Below are 18,509 nucleotides of genomic sequence, written 5' to 3'. Positions count from 1 at the left end.
ACTTGTTCAATCTATTTATTTGCTATTTTTCTCTCTCTCTCTCATTGGATTAAGACAGGATTGTAAATTATAAAGGCAGGGCGGGACAACTTCGGAATGGCAAGCAGTCAGAACTTTACCACACAGAAGGAAGCTAGCTATAAAAACATATTTTATATCACTGGAAAGATCTCGAGGAGACGAATCCAAAAAAGGTGTGTTCACATGTTCAGAAGGTCCACAAATGGCTCAGAAAAAGCATTACTGCAGAAATGTCTGGCAAAACATTATTCCAACTTGCCGGAATCTGAAAAGCTAAAGCTGCGCTCCTTTGTCAATGTTTTGGATCGTTTTGGCGTAAGCGACTCGGCATATCGCGAAGTTTCCCAAATTCACAGAGAATTACCAAGAACTTCACGGGGGTCTTCACGAGCAGTACACGACTATCTCAGATCACCCAGGTGGAAGTCATTCTCCCACGCGGCCAGGTCCTCACGGGGAAATCCACATACGTTCCCTCTCCATGGACGTTGACATGATACGGACAGTGGTCGGGTAGAAAATGTTTGGTAAAATCAGCTTGCTGGATATGCACCTCGCCATCAGAATGGTACACAGACCTAAACACGTCCAGGACACGGCACAGAAAACCTGACTTCACGGGTTTTCAGACGTGCCTGGACTCCTCTCTCGAAAAAATGTAGATATCAGCTGTGGACAGGCATTTGGTTTGTGGTAAGAGTGAATTAAATGACTTGGCTCCCAGGTGCAGTCCTCTATTGAGTACCCCTGCCACTGCACAAGATAGAGTACACCCTGAAAACAAAATATAGACTATTGAACATGTCAACGACTAAATTGATGTTAGCCAATACCATTTCATTTGCAAATACATATTTGTTTAGATTATATCAGTTCGGTACAACGTCTAAAAATATATTTGGTTGTATTATAAGCCTCATGACCCTATCCAGAAGCTAAATCCTTATAAGAAACTGCTGTATCCATAAAAACGTTTCCTGAATAGTAATTGCTTTCTTTGACATTGTTGCTTTACCCAACAATCATCAACAATCTTGCAGTCATATTCGCGTCGAAACTGAGTCTGAGGATAATTAATAAGGCCATAAAACCGTGACGATCTGAAAGCATTCAGTCAAATGTTGTTAAGTTGCTTTTGGCTATAAGAAGTAATTTCGGTATGTTTACGGATTTCAGTAGTATTGGTTGAATAGCTGGATTTCAATAATTGATTCATGCACGATATGTTACGATAAATGGTATGTAATGTGCACAGGTTATATAATCATATTATGATAATAGATGTAATCAAATTACCCAGCGTCAACAAAGTCTGAGCCTAGATTTTCTTAGCTAAGATATATCTCAACAACTTACGTTCAAAGATAAGATATCTTAAGGTTAAGATAAGATAGATTTTCGAAACTATCGTAAACCTGTCGCAGATCGTTCAGAGCTACGATACCTATCGGAGCACAAGTCCTTTTTGAGACTAAAGACCAAAATATCTTATTATTACTTATTTCTAAAGAAGACACCAGTTTTTCCACCAAAACTGATCTGTAATACTGTGATAGTATTTCCATGCCGATGAATATAGCTGTCTATCAACTTTACTGTTGGAGGCATGAAATGCACGCAACAACCTGCGTGCATCGGCTCGTGCTTCAACGCATTCCTTAACTCCCCCTGAGTTATCAATAAGGTCACGGTCATTACTGTAGCCTGCCGACACCTTCCGTTTTTATCCTTCCCAAAATATCGAAAAGGTATGTTGTTTCACACTTCTTCAGCATGGACTCGGATAGAAATATATTGTAAGCTATCGACTCCACAGTTATGTGGATCCGCTGTCGCGATTAAGGACATTTTTGACGTGAAATCCTTGATGTTTTCGAAGTGTCAATTTGAATCACTCAGTTTTACAAAATGAAATGCCAATGTTTGAACGTAAAGCAGACTAATTGTTTGGCAAAATATCTATGGGAAAATTATGCCGCCATCTTGGATGAAGATAAAATAAACTTACGACAGGTATGGGGCTATCTTAGATTTACGACAATCTTAAGATATCTTAGGGCTACGATAGTATCGAAAATATGCTACGATAGCCTACGATTTCCTTAGAACAAATTAACGATAATTTTAGAGCTTCGATCGTTTCGAAAATCTAGGCCCTGGGCCTAGATTTTCGAAACGATCTTAGCCCTAGGATTATCGTAAAGTTATCGTAAGGAAATCGTAGGCTATCGTAGTGTATTTTCGAAACTATCGTAGCCCTAAGATATTTTAAGTTTGTCGTAAATCTAAGATAGCCCTATACCTGTCGTAAGTTTATTTTATCTTCATCCAAGATGGCGGCATACTTTTCCATAGATATTTTGCCAATCAATTAGTCCGCCTTACGTTCAAACATTGACATTTCATTTTGTAAAACTGAGTGATGCAAATTGACACTTCGAAAACACGAAGAACGCATCAAGGATTTCACGTCAAAAATGTTCTTAAGCGCGACAGCGATCCACATAACTGTGGAGTCGATAGCTTACAATAAATTTCTATCCCGGTCTATGCTGAAGAAGTGTGAAACAACATACCTTTTCGATAATTTGGGAAGGATAAAAACGGAAGGTGTCGGCAGGCTACAGTAATGACCGTGACCTCATTGATAACTCAGGGGGAGCTAATCTTAGTTCAAACTCTAATTGAGAGTGGTTTCCCTTTGTATTCGCCCGGGACACCTTGCTCAATGGTACAGTTTTCTTAAAGCGCAGAGTTCTGCTGTTATAGTTTCTGGATCGCATTTGTGTCAATGCTTTAGTCTTTATTTTCGCATTTTATAAAATTATATCAATTTACATATGTCAAAAAAACCCATAAAGGTTTCGCATAAGTTTTTACATCTAAAATCGTGTGGGACGGGTGGTTTTAATAATTGAATATTAACTATACAGTATAGTATTTATTGACTTAACAAGGAAATACATGTGATCAAATATTTGTTTTCAATATCTAATATTTTTCTTGCAAACGTAATTGTAATTTGTTTCGTTTTAAATTCAATACCTATGTTATCTATATCATCTTGAAAAACAAATATTTGAAAAAAAATGATCAAAAACTGTCTGTTGAACAATTGCATTCTTTGAAAACATTGATTAACGGCATATAGATGTATTTCATTAAATATAACAATTTACTGAAATTTTGACAGTAAGAGTTAAGCACAGATTTTCGTATCGACAAATCAAATAAAAAATGGGTTCCCATGCTCGTTCTGGTTCTCGTCAAAATGTAGAATAGTTTGTAAATTCCAATATATGTTCGCAGAAAAAAAAGTTTATTGAATGAAATTTACTGATCAATATAAAATACACATTTTCAACACAATAATCTTTGCATTCAATAAACCGGTTTTAAAATATTTTGGTGTTTTTAATATTTAAGTCTGCATCTTCCCGTTTTGTGTTTAAAAAATATACAGATATACTTGAGACCATTCAAACAATAAAATCGTTGTCACGTTTAGGGTCAACGGACAAATACTAGTAAATGATCCTCAGCAATGCTGTCAGACAAGCCAAAGATCATTGAACTACGTTCTGGAATAGATTTGACACATTACAAAGTATTTCGCTCCTTAGTCAGATTTAAATGAAATCAGACAAATCAGTTTATTAGCTCTTCTTAATTTAAAAGGATAGAAAATGACTACATTATATGTATGTTCACGTTAACTTGAGGTGTCTTCCCTAAGACAACATAACTTGACAATTCCGAAATTATGTCTCTTAAGTCTTTGCGAACGAAAATTAGTGTCACTTTTAAATTTTGAAAAGAATTATGGATCTAGATAGATAAAAAATAATTTCATCATCTAAATACTTATAGCTTGATATTGTATTTAAGTCCTTGGTTAATTCGTGAAATATATTGGATACATAAATAACAAAACAAACTTAACAACCTTAGATTGTCATAAAATCTTGCTTGTGGGTGCACTGCTTCCTGAACAATTTTTGTTTTGAGTGTTTCCACGTATAATGTTGGTGTTTACACTAATAAAAACTTGACTTTTGACATAAACACAAACATATACAGTATACATCGCTTAACATCAGACTTGAACACGCATGTTAAATGCTGAACGCATATGCTGTTCGATCAAAGGTCTCGTCATTGTCATTTAGAATAACGCCCCTTACTTTCGTCCTTGACTTTGTACGCGATGTGTTTATATCATAAAGTTCTGCGCGGTCACCATTTGAAGGGAAAATAGTGAAGTATCCTTTGGCACATTATTTCCATTCTAATAGCTAAAGTGTGGTAACACTATACTTATTGATTATAACATTTTTTGGCTTTGAAAAATGCTATTGCATGGCACACGAATGCTTTTTGTGTTCGGTTAGTCATGGCATTTTTTATCATAAGAACAACACGTCTACATGTAGGACATATGTAGGATTGTACAGCATTTCACTCAAATATGTGCGTGTTAAACAATGTGACCTGACAATGTGATCATGAATTCCGTGTCATTTATCTATGTTGTTGTTATTGTCAGCAGCTGGGAAACCCCGTGACGTCACTGGGTAACACCCGCTTTTTCGATCTCTAACACAAATGAGTTCTCTGTCAGAGTTACGATAGGTATCGTAGCTCTGAACGATCTGCGACAGGTTTACGATAGTTTCGAAAATCTATCTTATCTTACCTTGAGATATCTTATCTTTGAACGTAAGTTGTTAAGATTTATCTTAGCTAAGATCGTTTCGAAAATCTAGGCCCTGATCTGTAGCGATTGAACTGCACAGACGTTTAAGAGATTCCTGATGTTCCTGCATCACGTATTTCCTTCTTGTACACGTTATAGTTATACTAGATCTATATGTTGTTTCTAGGTTAAGCGTTTTGATAAAAAATACAGTGTCGATTGGTAATTTTAATCTACTAGAGGCAGAAACCATATAATACACCTTGGTAACCAAGGACTTTCATTGCGAATTAGAGGTCGTTATTGAAATCATGATCTCCACTTTTGCCGATTTTACATGTGCGCCATTTTGTTCTCTCGGACAAAGACAAAACGTGATCACAGTCATCAAATACAGTGACAACGACATGCTTTAGGGCACCAACAAATCTTAGTTGTAATGTTAACAATTTTAAGAAATACATGAGTGTAAATATGTTTTATGAAATATATCTTTTGCATGGGAAAAAAAGGCGACAACGATGACTGCAGTGAACGCGTTTCTGCTCGCTTGCGGACTGTATTTCACCAAGGGCGTAAAGAGAAAATCTTGGTTTCACACAAGCCCAAGACTGAACGTGTTGTGTTTTAAATCCTGTATTATCAAGTTTCACTGCCCCTATCAAACAATATAAATTACGAAACGCGACCCCATCTGGCGATATCCCCAGGCGTGAAATAAATGTATACAGTCCACTCGCTATACATCATCTGTTCGGTATTATGGGTTTGGTTTTATCTATTTCTTCTTGATCAGGTTGGGATGGTCTTACTTATATATATATTACATTTACATATTGCTTAAATAACAAACACATCGTAAACCATTGTGGCTCTACCAAAATTGTAACGAGAATGGAACTATTGACAAAACAGTTTCAGCAAATAATGAATCAAAGTGTTGTTATATAAACATATTTATTTCGATAAAATAACATTGGATTGATCAATCGGCATCTTAAAGTACTGAATTCCCATTCAGTGAACACAAAATGTTTTTGAATGCTTTGATAATAACACTATTTCACGTCAATTTCTATGAAACTAATAAAACAACCCTTATGTCTTAAAACCTCAGCTATAATCTGTCCGTATGTCGCTGCTTAAAATGTGCTGAACAATTAATCAACACCTACATTTACGTTTATTTTGTTAAATGTGATATTTTAGGAATTACACTATATCCTATTCATTTCATGCCATACGCTGTTGTTGTTTTATATAGTTAACATCTTTACTACATATTATCTGTTAGTCTGTGAATGCTCTGTCGTATCTAGCCTGACACATTATGGTACCTTTTAAGAGGTATTTTAATATTCCGATTGCTTACAAATAACTTGAGAGCGGTAGACATTAAAATTGTAAAAAGCATAAATTCACTTTACCTTTTGAGTTCTCCTTCTTTGTATCAGCCGCTCCAGACAGAAGACTCCTGGAAGGGCAACAGTGCTGGTAAATCTGGAAGATCGGTCGCAGCTCAGTGGTTCTCCTTCCTGTAGTTTCTTCCAATCCGTGTGGTTGCGTGCCCTCAAATCCATTCTCACTTACATATTGTAGCCGCAGTAATTGCTAAGATAACAAGACGATTTCCAAAATGGCCGATTGCGTACGCACCAGGCATATGCATGATTTTTATGCATCGATCTTGCTTTTATTCATACCTTTGACACACTGAGGTGAAGTGTCATATTGACAGCAATCTCTCAAATACGTACAACAAACCATGCCTTGAAATTTAAATCTTAACGTCATGCGGCGAATGTAGCATCCTTTATTTTCTGTTTAAATGTTAGTCAACTGGAAACATGCTTTTTTAGTACAGATTGATATTGAAAAATGTGTCCATTATTTTAATACGTGAATGGATAAAACTTCTTAAAAAATTTCAGGTATTTAGTTTATAATACTTATTTTGCTGAATTATTATTTTGGGGTATGAAGCAGGTATAAAGTTTTTGATCTTTACATATGGATAAATATCAACTGAAATCCTACTATTCACGCTGCGTTCCTTTCTATGTATTATACATGAGAGACAGGACGCCGCCTCCTCCAAATATAGGAAGTGCTGTTAACAATATGTAGAAATTTTGCCAGTTAAATAACTAAGACTTAAATTCCAATGCAGCTACGAAACACACTTTCGATATTTCTAAACAAACAACTACATGTACAGTTTAACAAAATATTTGCGTTATACAACACGATATCTGTTAAACATATCGGAGCATTACGTTTACATTTATAAATCATTATTGACCACTGGTGCCCAGTTCTATGGGAGCTGACCAGCCGGTGCCATAACTAACTGGAAAATATAGCAATCTCGATAAATGTGCGTCATCTTTAAGCTTTTGTGGAAGAAACTTAGCATCCATATGTTTTGCTAAGTTTTGGAATAGTAACTGTATCTAAGAAAGGTTTGATGAATAAGTAGATATCCGCGGGGTATATCTAGGTAGTATACTTAACAAGTACTACAATGTCTAACTTTGTGATAAATCTGACAATTCTTCTTTCATTATGGTAACCGCAAAGCATAACGACCCTCTACATTCGTTTCAAGATGGAAGCCCTTTACGTCCAAGCTAAAAATGTATAGAAACAATCTTTAGAAAGCTTACGGTAAGTAGTATACATATACTGAGTCAAATTAAAAACTTCACATTTTCAAAAGTAATCCCATATATGATATACAACGGACAAATGTATCAGAGAAGGTAATTTTTAATCATTAATGTCCAAAGAAGGATTTTAATCAACGGTGGTAACCATAATTTGTTCCAAGCACCTACGGTATTCGGTAATAACATGAACAGTTTAAATCATAAGTCCCAAGCACGAAAATCTGATGGCACACAAGTGTATGGCCACCATGTGCTTTGACAACTTCCATACAACGCCTCCGCATGGACCTTGTGATGCTTATGAACACATGATTGGGAAGACGACGCCATTGTTGCTGCAAAAATCTTGCAAATTCTGTGGTTGGTTCTGGAGAGTGCGCAGACTTCTGCCAAGAGCATCCCAGACGTGTTCGATGGGATTGAGGTCGGGAGACCTTGACGTTGACTCCCGCATTCTGAAGGAAATTCCTTGTCAAAATTGCTGTGTGGAGTCTGGCATTGTCGTGTTGGAAGATCAAACCGGGTCCATGTGCTGCCATAGAAGGTAGAAGTTCTGGTGCCAGTACCTGGTCGCGGTAAGCAGCAGCGTTGAGGTTGCCACGGATGACAAGAAGCCTGGAACGTGCATTACCACAGAAAGCACCCCACACCATGACACTTCCGCCTCGAAATCTGTCAACATCCTGTACACAACACTGGGAGTAACGTTCATGATGGCGCTTCCACACCCTCGTCCTACCATCAGCAAATCGAAGATTAAATCGGGATTCATCAGTGAAGACGACATGATTCCTTACTTACGAGTCCATCGTAAGTGTCGATGTGACCGCAATTGACGTTGACGTCTGTGTAATTGAGTCAGAATCGGGCCGCAGTATGGACGTCGTGCTTGAAGGTGAGCAGTTCTCAGACGGTTTCGAACAGTTTGCGCACTCAGTCTACCCCTAAACAGTTCATTTCTGGTTGATGTAGCCGTCAAATATCGGTTACGGAGGTGACGTAAGACAATCTGACGATCCTCTGCATGTGACGTCACACGTGGTCGACCTGGCCGAGGGCGATCAGCGGTGGTACCCGTTTGCTGTAGACACGTCTGTTAATCATAAACAGTCCGTCGACTACAACCAATCGTCCTTGCGACTTCAGCTACGGACGTTCCCGTCTGCAACATGCCGATGGCACGTTCACGTTGCACATTTGAAAGGCATGGCATGACAAATGGCCGTAAAGACTTTTGTTTTCTTGTGTTTTTCTTTTTTGTTAATGACTGCTTACAAGTATGGCTGAAAACACGTGCGGTATTATGGCCACGTGACCAGTTGCACGTGAAAAACCAGTTTTGCCACTATAGTGCTGTGCACATGATTTTGATCGATTCACCTGCACAAAAACGGGTGTTATCTGAAGACAATACGTGGCCATTACTGTTTAAATACACAATAAGGACACACAATGATAACTGGTAAAAATGTTAAAATTTTAGGATTGTGAAGTTTTTAATTTGGTTCAGTATATATAGGCGCGGAGATACTTTAACTCCTGTACATTCTATTTCATAAGATAAAAAGAACCTAGTCCTTCTTTGCTATCATATATCAGGAGGCACAGCAGACGTCCAATTCTTGCACATGAGTGACAAGAGTATCTATCATATGATAGATGTACGGGTTTTGTCGTGGGTGTGTTCCACGTAGATTATTGACTTGTGTTAATCTAAGCCTAATATTGTTCCAAGGTGGAGCACCATGCAAACACCCCCATCCCATCCCCAACACACACACACTCACACACTCACACACACACACACACACACACTCACTCACGCAAGCAAGCACGCACGCACGCACGCACGCACGCATGCACGCACACACTTCTTCTTCAGCATTTATTCATTTTGACGTATAAAACAAACATTACACATTCTTTTGGTGTCAGGGTTGAACAAAAATCATTCGCAGATCATTTTCCTAATCAAATGCATATTCTATGCTTGTTCTGTGGTAAGTGCACACACACGCACATAATTTATCTCATTTCACTTAATTCAACTATTTTATAGCGTTATTGAAATATTTCGCCTATGGGCGAGAATATTTTCTTTTGCTAAAAACTCGTGGTTTTGTTTCGCAAATACATAAAGGTGTGTTCTTAGAAGTTTCATGTCACATAATTTAAAACATTTTAACTTAATTCAACTATTTCACGGCGTTATTGAAATATTTCGCCCTGGACGAGAAAGTTTGGCCCATGGGCGAGAATATTTTCCTTGGCTCAACAGTTTCAGTTTCGCAAATACATAAGGTGTGTCTACAAGCATGACATATGATTCAACTATTTTATAGCGTTATTAAAATATTTCGCCCATGTTTTCGTCAGTCCCTTTGAAGCATCAACTAACTGTGTGCAAAGTATATTGTATCATGTGAAATATACTTTATATTATATCATTACATTACTATTTAAAAAGGCATTTGGTTGGATGTTTCCTTTATAGAAGTTTTACAAATTTCACCTGTTTTACATATTGTAGCGATCTTTAATGAACCCGGCCTTACCTCTCAAAACGCTTTGACAGTTTATCATACGAATTCATGCGCGTTTACTCCAATTCATTGGAGTTATTTTCCACAACATTTAGTTAGTTTCTATTTCATTTCCCCTTTTATGTCCCGTTGATACATCACACTGGGCAATTACGTGACACTAGGTATGCAATATAGAGGTACGCGTGCGTGTGTTTTTATGGAAAACACTATTCGTCTTTAATTGCATAACGTTTGGCTGAATATCTCACATTCTAACGAAATCTCGAAATAATTATTTAATTACATGCGGTGTCGAACTGACCAGTGGGAATTATGTTTCAATGCGATTGAGGAAAAACGTGAGTGAATATTGTGACACTAAAGCAACTTTTAAATGCATTGTCACTTTTGGTATGAAAATGGTAGTAGTTAAGAAAAACGCAACAGCCTTCTTATGATAATTCTCATATTCTCATTAGTACGTTGTATCTAATTACAGAGTCGGCCTTATTTACAGGTGATTCTACAATACCTGCTCTCGGTCAATTACAATCTGCCACACCACGCGTGAATAAACAGTTATGCAGGTGTTGCTGTTAGCAAATACCTAGCCTGTACATGTACATGAATGTGAGATATTCAGCCAAACGTTATGCAATAAAAGACGAATAGTTTTTTCCATTGAAATACGCGCACGCGTACCTGTATATTGCATACCTAGTGTCACTTACTTTCCCAGTGTGATGTATTAATGATCATGTAAATTATGTTGAAGATGAATGTCACTTTTTAATAGAATGTCCATTTTATGATGATTTAAGATACAACTTAGCTAAAGAAGCAATTTCAGTAGATAATGCATTTCATTATATGAGTAGTTTAGAAAAGTTTATTTTTATTATGAACGAAGAATCGCTTCAATGTATTTTAGCCAAATCAATTTACAACATGGTTAAAAGGTTTTTAAGCCAAGTATGTATGTATGACTTGTATGACTGTTATGTATGTATGCGTGCGTGCTTGCGTGCGTACGTACGTACGTACGTACGTGCGTGTGTGTGTGTGTGTGTGTGTGTGTGTGTGTGTGTGTGTGTGTGTGTGTTGGGGGGGGGGGGGGGGGGGGGGGTGTGCATGCAAGGTGAGTAATTGTACACTCGGGGAGCGGGGGCGGCGCAACGCGTTCGGGGGAGTCAAGGGGGAGCGCACTTTTTAACTTAGGACTTTGGAAGTCAGTTGCCCTGTATTCTGGCATACTGGTGCGCTCCTCATTGAAGCAGCCCACGGCCGTGCTCCGCGCCTGCATCACGAGGTATGTATTTATGTATATGTGTCTATGGATGGATGTATATGTGCGGTGTATGTTAAGTATGAGCACGCGCCTCCGTGTGCAAAGTAGCTTCACGTAGGTATGTGTCCGTGTGCTACATTAATTATTCTGAATAGTTTATGATTGATACGTTTTATAGTGTCTCGTTGGCTATATTTGGCCGGATGTTATATTTTACTGTTTTGTATATATCCTATCACGAAGTGTATATAACATGTGACACTTTAATAAACAATATTCTCTCGATATGACGGCGGTCTGTAATACTCGAGTCTGGACCAGACAATCCAGTGATTGACAACATGAGCATCGATCCACGCAATTGGGACCGATGACATGCATCAACCAAGTCAGCGAGCCTGACCACCCGATCCTGTTAGTCGCCTTTTACGACAAGCATAGTCGCCTTTTACGGCAAGCATGGGTTGCTGAAGACCTATTTTACCCCGGGTCTTCACGGGCCGCCGGGTTCATTAAAGATCGTTGCAATATGTAAAAAAGGTGAAATTTGTAAAACTTCTGTAAAGGAAACATCCAACCAAAGGCCCTTTTTAAATAGTAATGTAATGATATAATATGAAGTATATTTCACATGATACAATATACTTTGTACACAATTAGTTAATTATTTAAAGGGACTGACGAAAACATGGGCGACATATTTTAATAGTTGAATTAAGGTAAAATCATGTGTCATGCTTATAACACCTTTATGTATTTGCGAAACTAAAACTGTTGAGCAAAGGAAAATATTCTCGTCCATGGGCCAAACCTTTTTTCTCGCCCATGGGCGAAATATTTCAATATCGCTATAAAATAATTGAATTAAGTTAAAATGAGTTATATTTTGTGTCATGATACTTGAATGAATACATTTAATGTATTTGCGAAACAAAAACATGAGTTTTAAGTAAAGGAACATATTCTCGCCCATGGGCCTACCCATGGGCCAGTCTTCGCCCATGGGCCACACTTCTCCCTTGGGCAAAGTGTAAATATTGAGTTTTTGAACAATATTGTTTTCATTTTTTCTTCCTCGGTATGTTCCCATGACAACAGCATGTTTAATTTTGTACATACCTTTAACCGAGACTGGGCAAAGACCGTAGAGTTTCTGGACTTTTGGGTTTCCAGAATTAAAATAGGACGTGTTACAATCTTTTGGTGTCTTTTGAACAAAAATCATTCGCAGTTCATTTTCCGAATCAATTGCACACACTATGCTTTTTCTGTGTTAAGTGCACACACACACACACACACACACATACACACACGCACGCGCACACACACACGCACACACACACACACACACACGTCTAACTTCTTCTTTAGCATTTAATCATTTTGACTTATAAAACAAACATTACACAATCTTTTGGTGTCAGGGTTGAACAAAAATCATTCGCAGATCATTTTCCGAATCAATTCCATACATTATGCTTGTTCTGTGTTAAGTGCACACACACACACACACGCGCGCGCGCACACAAACGCACACACACACACACATACACACATGCACACACACACAGAGACACGCGCGCGCGCGCACACACACACACACACAAACACACACATATGCACACACACACACACACACACATGCACACATACAGAGACACGCACACACAAATGCACACACACAGAGACACGCACACACAATCATAGATACAGACAAAGCATACAGATAAAGTAGTGTTGAATTTCAGTCAAACTTACTTGGGCTGCGACCCACTTAATCTTATGCAACAAGTATTGACACAAGGCGTAGTTTGTCCCTGAACTATGATAAAGTCTACATTCAGTCAATGCTATTCCTTCTCTTAAGTCCCTGCGTTGTACCACATTGCTTCAAAACACTAGCGTGACTTCAGGTTACATTTTTTCACTATTTCGCCGAGTTCCAACCGGACGCTACCATGTACATAGAGAGGAGTAGAGGCACATATCTATCGTTAGAAGGAGTATCTATAGTTACCTGTGAGTCTGAAGCTTGTGGGTACTCAGGGGGTCACCCTGGCTGTAAGCTGCTTGATAGAATGACCACAGAAGTCCGTTGATGATAGCCAAAGTTGGCAGTATCACCAAGCAGCGTTTACGAGATGGTCTGTACATCGTGGCGCGGCCTGCGTGAAACAAGGAAAATAACACTCTTGAATGGGCTGTACTGCGCGAACCGGCTGGGACACTCGACACGGTGTAAATCTGTCACTTGACGTCACAGTATGCATGAGGATGAAAAATGGTGTGGGAAGTATAACTGGCCTGGTTGTGTGGTACGTTGATTTGCGAGGTGTAAGTGTGATGTTTCGACACTCACGGACTTTAAACATGTACAAATCTAAATATGAGTACACACGTCAAAGTCTGTGTATATCGAAATATTACACTCACTTCAGTTAATGTCAACACCAGAGAACAATCAGTCTCGATTTTTCCGGTTGCATCTTTCACTCACACAATTTGCATGAATAAAGTATGTGTTTGTATGTTGACAGTGGCCTGTAAACAATCAAAGTTGTTTGTTTTGTTTTTGTTTATCGCCGCACTCAGCAATAGTCCAGCTGCATGACGGTGGTATTGGATATAGCAACGTTTCGATATAGAATCTTAACCGTTATCAAACTTTAGTTAAGTGTTTAAGAAGTCGCCTTCTGCCTCAGCAATCAGTTGTGAGTTTGAGTATTGATAAAAATTCTGTGTTTGTATTGATAAGATAATTATTGACGGAGACGTGCTTTCAGCAAATTGGATTCCAACTTTTGTTGTATTCCCACAGTGTCGCCACGGGATACTGACCTCCCCAATTGAAGTTCTCCGTCACGGGCGTTACCACTGTGTTACCACGGTGTCGCGGTGTACAACACTGATTTGACTGCATGAATGAATGAAATGTTTTTAGTGTCACACATACAGATACATGCATTAAACCGAATTCATTCATCTCCTCTCCATTTGCTTTCAAATTGTGGTAAGTGGCATCGGGTGAGAGACATTGATTTATTCCTGGGGAAACGGCTTGACGTACGCTCTGTTGACGGTACCCTCTGTGTTCCACTGTCACCGCATCATCCCCGATTGATGAGACCACAACCTCAAATGTTCTGTTTCATGTGTAGTGTGTGCGAGTGAGTATAGTTTTACGCCGCTTTTAGCAATATTCCAGCAATATCACCAGAAATAGGCTTCACACATTCTACCCATGTGGGGAATCGAACCTGATTCTTCTGCGTGACGAGCGAATGCTTTAACCACAAGACTTCCCCATCTCCCTGTATGTTGTGTATACACATGATGCTATTGTTGGTCAGAGAAGTCTTTTCTACATCATTGCAGAGCAGAAATGTACACAAGGTCGCATCGAAGAGCGAGTGAGTGGAGTTCGTGTAACGTCGCTTTGAACAATATTTCAGTTGACGGCAGGTCAACTTGACGTGGACAGCAACCCCGAAGTTATTCATATGTTAAAGGTTTACCCTTTGGGTTCATAGACACAAGGACATCCTGAGGATAAACCTAGAAAAAGAATCAGGGCGAATTTCGGCTAGAAGAAGAAGACAAAACAGAAACTCTGGTAAAACCGACAAGACAAAACAGCTAAATACGGCAAGGACAAGACAAAACAAAAAAATCTGGCGAGAAGGACAAGACAAAACAGCGAACCATGACAAGGACAAGACAAAACAGCGAACCATGACAAGGACAAGACAAAACAGCGAACCACGACAACAAGGACAAGACAAAACAGCGAACCACGACAACAAGGACAAGACAAAACAGCGAACCACGACAACAAGGACAAGACAAAACAGCAAATTCTGGCGAGAAGGGCAAGACAAAACAGCGAACCACAGCCAGAAGAACATGACAAACAGCGAATCACGGCAAGAAGGACACGACAAACAGCGAATCACGGCAAGATGGACAAGGTAAAACAGCGAACTCATTCGTTAGGCGAGAGAAAGTTTATTTGTTCGATAACCTTCAGCGTCACACTAAAATATGTTAACAGGTGGTACTTATATGGCCACCAAGCCTGGCGCTCGGCATTTAGGGCATAATAAAAAAAAGCCTGGTCTGCCCGGGAGTCAGGATAGCTGTGTCTGAGCGGGGTATCCACGTCAAACTGTATTCCCTGACAGAAACGCAAATACGCCTTACACTGCTGTTTGCCTAACTGCTTACAGGGTCGTGCGGGTTGAACGTTCAGTGTCATAATATCCAAAGGTGTTATCGATTACCACATACATTTTGAAGCACAGGGCATTGATGACATAGGAAACAGTGCTGACACTGCACACTGGTAACTAAGCAGCCTGGTGACATTAAACACTGGATGACATTGGTACTGGTTATATAGAAAACCGGTGACGACGTTTTGTTTGTGTGTTGTTCAACGCCGCATTCAGCAATATTCTAGCTACATGACGGCGGCCTGGACCATACAACCGACTGGTTGACATCATGAGCATCGATTTGGGTTGTTTTCAAAGAACGCTAGTTACATGGCAAACTGGTTATACACGATACCAGTAACATAGGAAACCTGATACTCTGGAAACTAGTTATACTTAGCAAACAGTTTATACAGAACACTAGTACCATGGGGAACTACATACACATAAAACTAATCACATAGCAAACTGGATATAAAGAAAGCTAAGATACTGTCGGAAATGCTAGAATAATGCTTTTCTGGCTTCATTTAATAAATGCGAGTCATTGGGGCTAAAAAAGAGCGTATATCAAAATAACGCAAATTGGCCTAATTCAGCCTGTCCTAACTGGCATTGTGATAACCCTTAAAATGTACTTTTACAGGTTAAATGATTCGTGTGTTGTCATGCATGTATGAAATGGCCTATAACCTGAGGTAATTACCTATCACCTGTCCCGAGGTAATTACCTCACGCCGTCCCGTGCATTCTCCCAGGTGCAAATGTCACCGAGTTGGGGGTGGTCTCAAAATATTGCTGTTATTGTACTTAAATGACATGTGCGTTGATGGGGTAGCAATTTAGGATATGTACTGCATTATATTTGCTTGGAAACGTGATGGAAAAGTTACAAGCTATGAAACGGGATGAGAATAGGAAGGTTGCTGTTTTGGAATCAAGAAGTATTTGTTGTTCTACAGATGGTTTCTTGAGGTAGCATTTATCTCCGCAGATGACGTACAGGACCGCCTCCGTGGACTAGTGGTTGAGCGTCCGCCCGGAGAGCGGAAGGTCCAGGGTTCAATCCCGGCCGCGACATACTAAAGGACGTTAAAAGATTGTACTGGTGTTTGACATTAACAGGCTGAAACAAGGACTGGTCGGCTCGGAGTCAGTATACTGTGTCTCAGTGGGGTATTCATGCTAAACTGTGGCATGGTATCTCAGTGACACCATAAATCGACATCATTACGGACCAGTACAAGCAGAGAGACACACACACACACACACACACACACACACACACACACACACACACACACACACACACACACACACACATACACACACATACACACACGTGCATTCACGTCGCTATATAGGTGCAATAATCTTGAACGCTACGTTAAGCCCCATTTCACCTCACCTGATGACGTATATGAATCTGTACTTTTGAATGTTGTGTTATGTCTTGCAACGAACCCTTTACACTTAACCAATATAGGTTGAGCTCACAATGTTTGATTGGCGTACGTAAGCCAACGTGACCGTGTTGTGCCGCCAGCACTTATGTCTTGTACGTTACTGGTTTCATATTCAGTCGAATTTTCTCCATGAGTTGAACTTTTGTTTCAGGTGGTCTGAAGTCGACAATGTCATATATTCCTGTTTGGTCGCTTTCAGACTACTCGTGGTTGGGGCGACAGTTTCTGATCCCCGGACGGTATACTAACTGGCGCTATCCATGACAATGACACTGACGTTATTAAATGGGCAAAATGTTCCAACATCACCTCCTTCAATTTCCTTATGAAAATCACCAGCTTTCATTTTCGCCTCGAAAACTACCACACATCCACCAATAAGCCCCTTATCATGGGTTGCGGCGTGCAAAACAAGGACACGAATACCTTTACCTGATGGTACCATGGGTGCTTTTTGTCCATCTGTCGATAGCCACATGTTTGTTTGTTTGTTTGTTTGTTGTTTAACGCCACACTCAGCAATGGTCCAGCTATATGATGGCTGGCTGTAAATAATCGAGTCTGGACCAGACAATCAAGTGATTGACATCATGAGCATCAACCAAGTCAGCGAGCCTGACCACCCGATCCCGTCAGTCGCCTTTTACGATAAGCATAGTCGCCATTTACAGCAAGCATGGGTTGCTAAAGACCTATTCGACACCGGATCTTCACGGATCTATATGTAAGTAATCGAATTGTAGCCAGATATACCAGTGTCTGAAAGCATGACCAACTGTCAGTAAGGTTATGGGCCGGGAAGGCGAAAATCAATCCCCAGAGTTAGAAATTACGTTCGCCTTCCCGGTCATCACAAAAATTCTTATTATGGCAGATGATCGCCTTCCCGGTACTTGTTAATTACAAAGAAAACACCAATGAAATGAGGACACTATTTAATCCGGGCAACAAAGTCAATATATAACAAGTATAGTATAACATATCATATATCATGCATGCATTTGAAGATGTATATAGACATACATTTTATCATTTATGTAATAATTCAGTTCATTCCCAGTGCAGTAGATCTGCCACATCGTCCGTGTAGTCTATTGTTGTCGTCAATTGGTTCAACAGATCTTCTTTCAAGGCACTGAGTCTAGAGTCAATCACTCGGTATTTTCTCTTCCGAGCAGGTGCTCTTGGGTGAGCGCCTAGCTGCTCAACCCTCACTTCTGTTAGAGATTGTTCACGTTTCAGAAGATTCACTACCTCGAAGATGTTAGGGTGAGTCTTCTGGGCGCTCTTGTTCAGGTGATGATGCCTCAAATTTAACAATTTTAGTAGATTATCTCTTTCTTTATTTTTCCGTCTCACGAGTTCAATGGAAGTTAGTAATCACATTCTCTGAGTTCAATTTTTTTTTTATCTCTTTCTTCACTTTTCCGTCTCACAACACCCCAGCGTCCTCAGTGTATAAGTGTCCGTTGTATACATAACGAGGGTACACATCACTGATCTTTTCATTCGCCTTCCCGGTCCCCAGTCCCTTACTCCTCCATTCGCCTTTCCGGTACTACTGGTAAATAGATTTTCGACTTCCCGGCCCGACACCGTCAGTAAAGAGGGGTTTGCGTTCCATTAAGTC

General features: G+C 39.5%; 1 protein-coding gene across 2 annotated transcripts in view; it reads right to left on the bottom strand.

Moving 5' to 3' along the window:
• LOC139460613 (glucoside xylosyltransferase 1-like) overlaps positions 1-13,378 on the bottom strand; it is a 61,294-nt gene extending 47,916 nt beyond the window's left edge. For both annotated transcript variants that reach the window (XM_071242080.1, XM_071242079.1), the window contains exon 1: positions 13,217-13,378. In XM_071242080.1, the coding sequence (XP_071098181.1) occupies positions 13,217-13,353 (137 nt within the window). In that variant the 5' untranslated portion in view covers positions 13,354-13,378. The remainder of the gene's footprint in view (positions 1-13,216) is intronic.
• Between the last annotated feature and the right edge of the window lie 5,131 nt (positions 13,379-18,509).

Source organism: Haliotis cracherodii, unplaced genomic scaffold, assembly GCF_022045235.1.
Source record: "Haliotis cracherodii isolate W230 unplaced genomic scaffold, xgHalCrac1.p SCAF_14, whole genome shotgun sequence".
NCBI classification, from domain to species: Eukaryota; Metazoa; Mollusca; class Gastropoda; order Lepetellida; family Haliotidae; genus Haliotis; species Haliotis cracherodii.
Note: the sequence above shows the minus strand (reverse complement) of the source record. Positions and strands in the feature narration are given on the sequence as shown.